Below are 10,334 nucleotides of genomic sequence, written 5' to 3'. Positions count from 1 at the left end.
TTCAAATCTCACCTCTGGTGCTTACTACCTGAATGACTTTGGCAAGGCATTTCTCTTCCCCTATCCTCACTGTCTTCATCTATAAAATAATGAAGTTGGATTAAATATCCTCTGAGGTGTCTTTTGGCTTTACATCTATGAGTCTATGATCATTGGTCACAATATGCAATGAAAGCTCTAGTTCTCACCCCCTAAAGAGAAGTAACTTAAAAAAAAAAAAGAATGGACATAGACACAGCTTTAGCAACTTCATCTGGGACCAGGTATGTTTTATTGAGAATAGCAGTGAAGTGGCATAACATCTGGGACTCTTTTTGTACTTTCCTCTGAACACACACACAAAACATATCCCCAAAGTGGAGGGGAGGCTTGGAGTGATACCCACTCACAGTCTAGTCCCAGAGACTAAAGGCTTGAGGGAAGGTATGCACCAGTGGTAGGAAAATGCAAAGGGATGGTGGAAGAGAAAGGTGCTATTTCAGGCACTTTGTCAAGGAAGAGGAAGTAGTGAGGGCAATAAGACAGCATATAGTGGCATGGAGGGATTCCCTTTTCTCCAAAATCAGACCCGATCCTACACATAAGCATCAAAGTGCACAGGCACATAGACTTCACCCTCACAGGCCACAATGATTTGGTTAGTAAGATAGGAAGCTTAATATAGGCAGTTGGGGTATTCAGAGGATCCAGTCTGAACGCAGTTGGTGAGAGTCATAGCCGAACTACTTTGGTGACAGTTGGTCTGCCCATTCTTGCAGCTGATGTTAGGCTCCTGGCAGACAGCGTCGACTGTTTCCTGAGTCTCATGTATGAAAGTATTGATAGACTTGCATTTGTCTGTTGTCATGTTCCGGGCCTTCATCATGAGGTTGCAGTACTGGCTGTTATTGGCGGTCGAGTGCTCTGTGTCCATGTGCTGCCGCTGAAACTTCTCTGCAGCAGACTCTTTGCCAGCTGATAACTGGGCCAGCCCCACTAGGAACAACCCCAGCAGGACAAGTACCATATGGGAATTCTTCAGAGCCATAGTGGCCTCACTTACCAACAGAAGCCTACCCAGGAAAGAGGGGGAAATAGTAAGGAAGAATTTTTCACCTTGGGTGAAAAATTGGATTGAAAATCCCAGTCCCATGTTTCAACGGCACACCAACTCTCCAGGCTAACTGGCCCTACCCTAACTGTCCTTTCCCTGAAGAACAGCCTTTCTTCCAGCCTTGTCAGACAAGAAGGTCAGTTTTCTTATGTGTAGAATGAGGGGAGTGGGCTAGATGGCTCTCTAAGATGGTTTCTGACACCAGTGGTCAGTCAGTGTATGAATCCCATTGCTTGAAAGACAACCCCTGTCATACCCCTTTGTCTCCTCTCCCTATAACTTGTTTCACTATCTGAGGTAAATTATCCCCAATCATTATTCCTTGGGATGGTGGGACCCAATTTAATAAATATATATGTATGTACATACATGTGAATACCCACACATATATATCTATATTCCTCATGAATAAGTTTATTTGTAGGACAAGATGATAAGTAAAATGAAGGAGTTGGACTAAATGAATTCTAACCTTTCTTTTTTTTTTATTGAGACAATCAGGGTTAAGTGACTCACCCAGGGTCACAACAGCTAGTTAAGTATCAAGTGTCTGTGTCTGGATTCAAACTCAGGACCTCCTCAATCCAGGGCCCTTGTTCTATCCATTGTGCCACCTAGCTACCCCTGACTAGATGAATTCTAAAATCCCTTCTAGCTCTGTGATTCTATGAATCCATTTGGAGTGAGTGTGAGTGAGTGTGTGTGTGTGTGTGTGTGTGTGTGTGTGTGTGTGTGTGTATCAGAGAAAGGAGGTGACCCATTTGTGCATTCTAAAAGTCCCTTGGGAACTCTCAGAGAGGAAATTCCCTTTACCAGTTTGTGTCAGCACCTGCCCTGCAGGTTACTGTCTTAGAGAGCTTCTTTGGGCACAGAGAGGTTAAGTCACTTTCTCAGGGTCCCACAGCCAGTATGTGTCAGTGGTAGAACTTGAAACCATGTCTTCCTGACTCTCAGGCTGGCTCTCTCTCCAATATACAATAATATTTCTCTTTTTGCATGTGCATATAGCACAGGTCAAATTATAGCCTCCGACTTGCAGCATCTAAATGTCATGAGTGGACCTGACATATCCCAAGTACTCTATATCATAGAGGCTAGTCCTGGTCACCAGTAACATGAATCAATTTCACTACGTTCCGAAGAAAGATACATGCCCTCTAAACTTGATTACTCCCCCCCTCCTGAAGGTAAAACCTGTTTCTTCTTTCTCTCTCTTATGTCTGGCATTAAGTTTCCTATTCAGCCTTCTCCTAGTACATCCCATCCATGATATTCCTTATTTCTGAGTCCTCAGAGACTACCCTTCGAGAATATCCAGTGCCTTACTTACCCTTGATTTTTGTTCAGTCTCTGGGTTGAAATGAATATTTGTCCCAGTTCACTTCCCTCTCCCCATGGAAGGCAGGTCTTATATAAGATACAAAAAAAAAAAGAAGGGGTTTGCCCCCTGGGAAGGAAGAGAGGGAGGAGCATGGCAGGCCCAGATTCAGGGAGGAGTTAATAGAACCTTTCTCATTAGTTCTGTCTTGACAGATCTGTCCCTTCACAGAAATCAGACCCTAAAGTTTCCAGTAAGGGAGCAAAGTCTAAGAATCTCATCTACACTGATTAGCTTTTTGCTATCAGTTTAGCTTTTAGAATTCACAATGTCTCTCGGGAGAGGGATTAGGGAAGATAGATAAATAGGAAATAAGATCTGATAAGCTTAAGAGGAAACTCCATTTCTCTTTTTTTATGACTTCTATAGTCAGGATCTACATGTAATTCTTTGGGTGTTAGTTTTAATCTGGTCTTCTGGAAGGTGTTTTCACTTATTTCTTTGTTTCTGGCAAGTATTATTTCAGTTTATTATTATTATTTACTTTCTTTTAAAAAAAATTATCAATGCTTTTTATTTTTCTTTTAAACTATTTCCCAAAGAAGGTACTTGAGAACCATATAGGATCAGAGATTTAGAGACAGAAGGGATCTTTGAGTTCATCTAGCCGAACTCTGTCATTTTATAGTTGAAGAAACTGAAAAGGCAGAGATATTAATTGACTTGCAAAGGAAGTAGTAAATGTGAACAGCGAGGTGGTGCAGTAGATAGAGTACTGTCCCTGAAGTCAGGAGGACCTGAGTTTAAACCTGGCTTCAGACATATAACACTCATTATCTGTGTGACTCTGGGCAAGTCACTTAACCCAAATTGCCTCATTAAAAAACAAACAAACAAATAGGAAATAGAAGCCATACCCTCTGATTTCAAATCTATCCCTCTTTCCTCTACACATCCATTTGCCTGTGGTTGGCAATAAATAAGCAGATGTAGCAAAGATCCTTCTTTGGAAGGGGCTTGCCAAGGCCAACCATAGGGGGATACCAAGGGGGTATGGCCTATGTTCTCATGCCAGCAGCCAAGCACATTATAGCTCAAATTATAACAATGCTTCAAAAGATTCATTATATCTTTGATTTAAATACACTTCCAGTGACACAGATGACATTCTATATAATATCTTACCAGATAATTGTATAAGTTGCTTTAGCTGAAAAAAAATCATCAACTTTAGGTTGTCCCTAGGACCAAATGCTTAGATGTTATTCATTGGGGAGGAGGAAGATTTAAGGAGGGGAGGATACAGGAGTGAATGGAGTCCAAAAGAATAAATAGCACATCTGACCCATCCCACACCTAAGCAAGATCTCCCTTCCTGTTTGGCCGACTTTCTAGTGATGACCTCTCAGGATTTAGCTAAGGTCGATTTCAAATAATTCAACACACCATCCATCCCTGGACCTATTCTTTGATCCATTTGGTCTTGCCTACATTTTCACTCTTATGGCCTAACCTTCACAAAGCTATGGTCATCTCCATGATAAGATGAGCCACCTGAGTGGGGCTTTAGCGTAGATTTTATAGAGGTAATTAGGTCAACATAAACATCAAATACAGCCTTGAAAGAGATAAAGGAACCAAAAAATAGGTAGAGTAAATGCCTATGTGTTGGTGAAGGAAAAGTGTGAGCTTAAAAAGGAAGGCCCATTTTTCTGATTTAAGCAGGAATCTATGTGATGATGAAAGCTATATGAATCATTCTCATTATTATTATTATTTTAAACATGAACTGGTAAAGTTTCCTGGATTTGGAGTTGGAGTTCAAATACTGACTCTACTACTTACTATTTAATACTAGCTTAGACAAGCTACTTAGCCTCTGTGGCCCTCTCTTTCCTCATTTGTGAGATAAAGACTAGATGATCTTTCCAATTCCAACTCTAAAATCCTGTCCTCCTCCATTCTATTAAGCCTTCCAGCTGCACACCTGGGTCATTTCCCAACAGTCTGGTAGAAATAGAATGAGATCTCCATACCCATGGGGTGGGGTAATTTTCTTAATTTTCCATTGGTGTGCAATCCCCCATGGTAGCAGCTGTGTGTGTGTGTGTGTGTGTGTGTGTGTGTGTGTGTGTGTGTGTATGCACGTGTGTGTGAATAATCTATGAATAGATTATTTCCTCATAGTACCTAGGCCAATGTCTCTTTTCTTTCTATAGGAACAGGGGCCAAGCTTCAGAAAATTACCCAATGTCAGCTTTATGACCATGTATGGTTATAACGGGGAAAGGTGATCACAGTTCCCCAAGAAGGCTGTGTGGACATAATTAGGAGCTAATATCTTCCAATGACTCACTCAGTTTTTACTTCACTATGAGCATTTGGATGTAGTTCTGAAATTGTCATTCATTCATTCATTCATTCATTCATTCAACAGACCTACAATGTGCCAGTCATTGGGACAAAAATGAAACAGCTCCTGCTTTTTGAAGCTTACATTCCATTGGGGGAAATAACATAAACTTATCTGAGTAAATGCAACATGGATACCAAATAAATACAACATGATTTGGGGAGGGGAGGAGCAGGAAGGAGAATCAAGGAAGAGGTAGATCAGAATAGCATTCATATAGAAGGTAACATGAGTTGAGCTTTGAAGAAAGCTAGGGACTCTAATAGGAGGTAGACGTGAGGAAGAACATTCTAGAAATTAAACTGCCCCCAGCTATCATATGCTGGCCTTCAGCTGTTCAAATTCTCCAATACCATTTGCTGTCTGTAGTATCTAGCAAACCTCTTCCTTGAAACCTGTGCGTTAAAGTTTTGTTCATATAACCTAAGGCCATGATAGCTGTACTAAGCAAGGTGGCCAATCAAAACCAGCAGAAACTTTTGAGTGTTGAGTAAGCCTTTTCTTTTTACTGACTTTCCATGGCTCTCATTCACTTTCTGGACCAAGGAAATTATTTGATTTGAGACTAGAAAATTCCTTTTATCTCTTTTCAGGTCCCCGATTATCAGTTTGAATCCCCTCAAACTACTCCAAGGACTCCATAAAACAAAAGGATTTCCTGAGGCCCCTGTAATGCTTCTGGCTGCAATGCAAACAAGAGAGTTAGATGAAGCCAAAAGAGCTATGCACCTAGACTTAGATCCCTTCATGCAAATTGCAGACTTTATCAATACCTTCCAGCAAGAAAATGTTTGATATTTCTTTACTCTTAGCTACAAACCTCCACAGCTATAATGGAGAGAATTTGGGGGAAATTACTTGGCTATAAAAATGCATTAATAAATCATCTTTTAGACACTATGGGGACAGGGCCAAAATTTCCCATAATTCTAGGCCGTAAAGCTAAATTTCCAGGCTTTCAATGTTTTCTCACTCTGAAAAGAGCATAGGAAGGTGAAAAGAAACAAACTCTAGAAAAATTTGGGGCAGGTGAGAAAATGGACTAATAGGGATGAAGTAGGAAGATCAGTGTTTAAAGGTTGATTGAATTTTAAAAAGGGGAGAAAGCAATCCAGAAGGCTATAGAAAGCATCACACTTAGCCAACTTCTCTCCTTTCATGTGTCCAGCTTAATCCTTAATTTCTTCCATGCCTTCTTCCACACTTTTCAGCTAATCAACCCTATGTCCAAACCAAAGTTAATAATATAGGTCATTGCAGGATCAAGTACAAAGCCAAAAGTTAGGCAGAGCTCCCTATCAGAGGCTCACTCCACTCCAGCTGTTCTCTTTCACTTCTTTTTGGTTTCAGCCACTAAGGACCTTGTGTTCTAAGCATTTGGATATAGAGAAGATTATGGGTAGTTAGGTGATGGATAGAGTGCTGGGCCTGGAGTCAGGAAGACTCATCTTCCTGGGTTCAAATCTGGCCTCAGACACTTCCTAGCTGTGTGACCCTGTTACTTAACCCTGCTTGCCTCAGTTTCCTCATCTGTAAAATGAACTGGAGAAGGAAATGTCAAGCCACTCCAGCAGTATTGCCAAGAAAACCTCAAATGGGGTCACAAAGAATCGGCAAGGACTGATATAATTTAAATGTTTCCGTCTTATGGGTATTTGAGCCTTATCTCTGATTGAAGAATGAAAGACTTTGACCACTCTTTAAAAGGATTTCAGGTACAGACAGCAAATGGCTATTGCAGTGTGTTCTCCCTGTTGTTGTCCTAATTGTAGGAAGGAGGAAGGAGAGACTAGATGACACTTCCTAAAAGCTCACTCTCAAGGTTGGTTTTCTGATTTGGGCATCAGAGTGTGAGACCAGGAAAGGAAGAAGGATGAAAGAGTCCAGCTGCAAACAGATGAGGAACAGTGGAGTCTAGGGTTGCAGCCTAGCTTAGAATAGCCTAGAATAGCTAGAAAGCCTGAGTTCAGGTTCTGAGATTCACAGACTCACCTAGAAGGGACCCTAGAGGTAGGTCATTTAACTCAGCGGTATCATACTCAAATAAAAAGAAGGCCACTAAACCCTACATGAGTATACCTGCTGGCTTCATACTGACTTAGAAAACCGCATGTAAATGGTATCTATCTTCTATTATATTTTTATTTATTTAATTTATTATCTATTTTTATTTTATTTATTATTAATTATTATTTATATTAAATTTATTATTCAAATATTTCCCAATTACATTTTAATCTAATGTTGCTGCTGCAATGCCAGTGGGGAGGTAAGTTAGACACTTCTGTTAGTCCAACTCCCTTATTTTACAGTTGAGGAAAATGAGACTCTGAGTAGATAAATGACTTGCTCAGAGTCACACAAGTATAAGTGGCAGAGAAAGATTCAAACTTAGTTCTTGGGACTCCAAGTTCCTTTCTTCACGCTACAATATACTATAATAGCTCCCTCAGGAAGCAGGGTTTTGAGAGGCCAACAAAAGTCCAGACTCTTGGATTTGGGCTACAATAAATTTCCAATCTTCAGATTAGGTGCCTACTTTCTTTGCAAGTGAGATTATATAACAGGTGATGTCAACAAAGTGGGTTTCACAAACCTAACCTGACCTCTCCTTTATCCTAACACCTTCTCCGTGACACTCCCCCCCCTTATCACTCAGCCTCAAGAGCAAAGTCTCAATGTGAACTCTCAGCTATCTAGATAAATAAACCCTTAAGCCTCTGTCATTTGGGTCCTCAGGTGGCGTCAGCATCAACACTTCTGATTCGAAGACCTCGAGACTTGGATGTCTGGGGTCTACCACAGGAGAAGACACAGCTGACCCCTGAGCAGAATGATGTGGTGTCCTACATTCATCAGGGTAGATGTCAATACTCATGGGATTGTGGGATCAAAGATTTATGGCTGGAAGGGACCTCAGAGACCATCTAACCCAGGGGCAGGGAGCCTGTGGCCTCAAGACCACATATGGCCCTATAGGTCTTCAAGGGCTGCCCTCAAGTGCAGTCTTCTAGAGAAGACCTAGAGGTCCATATGTGGCCTCAAGGCCACAGGGTCCCCCACCTCTGATTCTTGTCCAACCACCTTAATTTACCAGTGCCTCTCACCATCCAAGGAGGTAGCCCCCTTGCCCTGCCCATATATGACCCCCAATCTTTCCTGCCTTGTTAATTATTGGCAAGGCTCTCAATGTGAAAGAAAACAGCTGGGCCAAGGAGTGAGGAATAGGCAGTGGGGGAGTCAGGATGCCAAGATAACTGGGAACCTATTGCCAGATCTAGATGGCCTCCTTGTCTCAGGTGGTGTGGTGAAAAAAAATGTGACAGAGGATCCGACTTCTGTTCTTACTCATGGATCTGGGGAAGGGCATTAGAGACCTGGGCTGGTCTTTCATTACAAATGTTATACCTTTAATGCAGTGGAAAGAGCACCGGATTTGCATTCAGAGGATATGGGTTCAATGCTTGCCTCTGCTATTTACCTGCATGACCCTGGGGTTGGCTTAGCTCCTTACGCAGGCTACTTCTCAGAAAGAAGAGCAGGTCTAGGTGCAGATTCCAATCCTCTTGCTCAGAACTGGGGAGATGGGTAAAAAGCAGCCTTCCCACCCCCATTTCAGGCAATGTTTATTGTTGTTTGTCCTTCTTTTTGGAAAAGGACCAATGACATCACAGAGTGATATCTTGACTTGCACAGTGAATTGGATTTAAATGAAGCAGAACTGCACAAAATCATCAGCTTCACTCTTTCTTCCAGAGTCTTTGAAGTCCAGTGGCTAGACAAAAGTCAGGATGACTGGCGATAGCCCAGGATGCAGTGGATGACTTTGGTGTCTTTGACGTCTGACCAAGCTCCATGTGTTCCACAATGCGTGCTCTAGCTGCCCTCATGACCATGGGAACAGATTGTCCTCACCCATTACATGTGGGGGGAAGTTTTCACGTGCTTGGGGTAGACATCCCCCTAACTCACCAAAGGGATTTGGAGTCTGTCAGTTACCCCCTACCCTCCAAGTTTAGCTGACTGCTGAGAAGGTTTCACAGGAGTGTGGATGCTACGTGTGATACAGCTTCTCGGAGCCATATGTGAGAGTTGGGTGACCGGTTGGATGCCAAAGGTAGATGAGTAATCCTGAGAAGGGCTCACTAAGCCTTCCTACCAGCGATGCTTGTCTTCTCTTAATACCCCATATACCTCACTATGTTTGTTATGGTCACTACAAAAGGAATATGTCAAATGGATGGATATATAATGGATATATCCCATGATAGAGGCAAAATGATTAGAAAGCTGGGCCTGGACTCAGGAAGACCCAAGTTCAATTCTGGTCTCAGACACCAACTGTGTGATCCTAGGCAAAGCATTTAATTTCTCTCTGCCTCAATTTCTTCAACTATAAAGTGGGGATAATAATAGCACCTACCTCCCAGGGTTGTGGTGAGCAGAGGTGGCTTACAACAGCAATACTCCTAAAGTGGAACAGAACCAGATTAAAATGCAAGTGGGAAATATTTAACATAATAAATAAAAATATGATAAAACATAGAAAATATTAATATGTGGTTTTCTAAGTCAATATGCAGCACAGGGTTTAGCAGTCCCATTTTTATATTTGAGTTTGACACCACTGGTTGTGAAAATTGAATGAGATAATATATAGAAAGTTTAGCACCGTGCCTGGCACATAGTAGAAGCTTAATAAATGCTTCATTCATTTGTTCCTTCCTTCCTTTCTTGTGTTGCAGCTTTTAGGGGAAATCCTGAGAACAAGTTTAGGAGACCAGAAGGCATTAATTAAACACACACACACACACACATGTCATAGTCTTATTTGTCACATAGCTTATTTGTTTGTCATGTGGCTTATTTGTCACATGTTCCAGACTTGGTAGGTTCCCCAACTTAGTAGAAGGGAAGGTCCTAGAGGTTCCAGAGGAAAGTCCCCAGAGAGTATGACCATGGACAGAATGTGACACTCCAATTTGTTCTCTGAAAGGGGAGATGTTACAGATTTCCATCTTAGTGGAAAGAGGCCTAGGCTAGGAATCAAGAGATCTGGGTCCTGGCCCTAGTTCTGTTACAAATCACCACATGGCCTGGTGCAAGCTACTCTAATATAAGGCAAACAGATAGGAACAATAACTGGTAAGATCTATTGCCTGCTAATGGTAAGATGTTTCCAGTTCTGATATGATGTGGTACTGGTGCATCATAAAAGCATTCATTTCTTCAGTCTATTTCAGGTAAATACATGATTTATCCACTTTTATGGTCAGCACTATATGCAATAAAGTTTTACCAAGAGGTGAGTTATTGATATTTCTATGCCATTCTAGTTTATCTAGTGGTGTAAGAACACAAAGGAGGTCATTTGTCCTGCCCTGCTGTCCTCTGTGTCAAGCTGATCACCAGAGCTCTGAATACAGCCAATCTATTATGCCCCTATGCCTCCCAGGCTATTTCTCTAGAGTCAAATAATGCAATCAATTTGCATTGCATGGACTCAATTA

The 10,334-nt window shown here is 41.6% G+C and overlaps 1 protein-coding gene across 1 annotated transcript; it reads right to left on the bottom strand.

Moving 5' to 3' along the window:
* Positions 1-249: 249 nt before the first annotated feature.
* On the bottom strand, positions 250-2,506 carry LOC110205810 (ribonuclease pancreatic-like). Its single transcript, XM_020982704.1, has 2 exons — positions 2,424-2,506; positions 250-1,052 (listed from the first exon to the last, which is right to left on the bottom strand). Exon 2 carries the CDS (start codon positions 1,025-1,027, stop codon positions 656-658), a length of 372 nt encoding a protein of 123 aa, XP_020838363.1. The 5' UTR covers positions 1,028-1,052; positions 2,424-2,506; the 3' UTR covers positions 250-655.
* Positions 2,507-10,334: the final 7,828 nt, after the last annotated feature.

This window comes from Phascolarctos cinereus, unplaced genomic scaffold (genome assembly GCF_003287225.1).
Source record: "Phascolarctos cinereus isolate Bilbo 61053 unplaced genomic scaffold, phaCin_HiC Scaffold_3;HRSCAF=262, whole genome shotgun sequence".
Taxonomy (NCBI): Eukaryota; Metazoa; Chordata; class Mammalia; order Diprotodontia; family Phascolarctidae; genus Phascolarctos; species Phascolarctos cinereus.
Note: the sequence above shows the minus strand (reverse complement) of the source record. Positions and strands in the feature narration are given on the sequence as shown.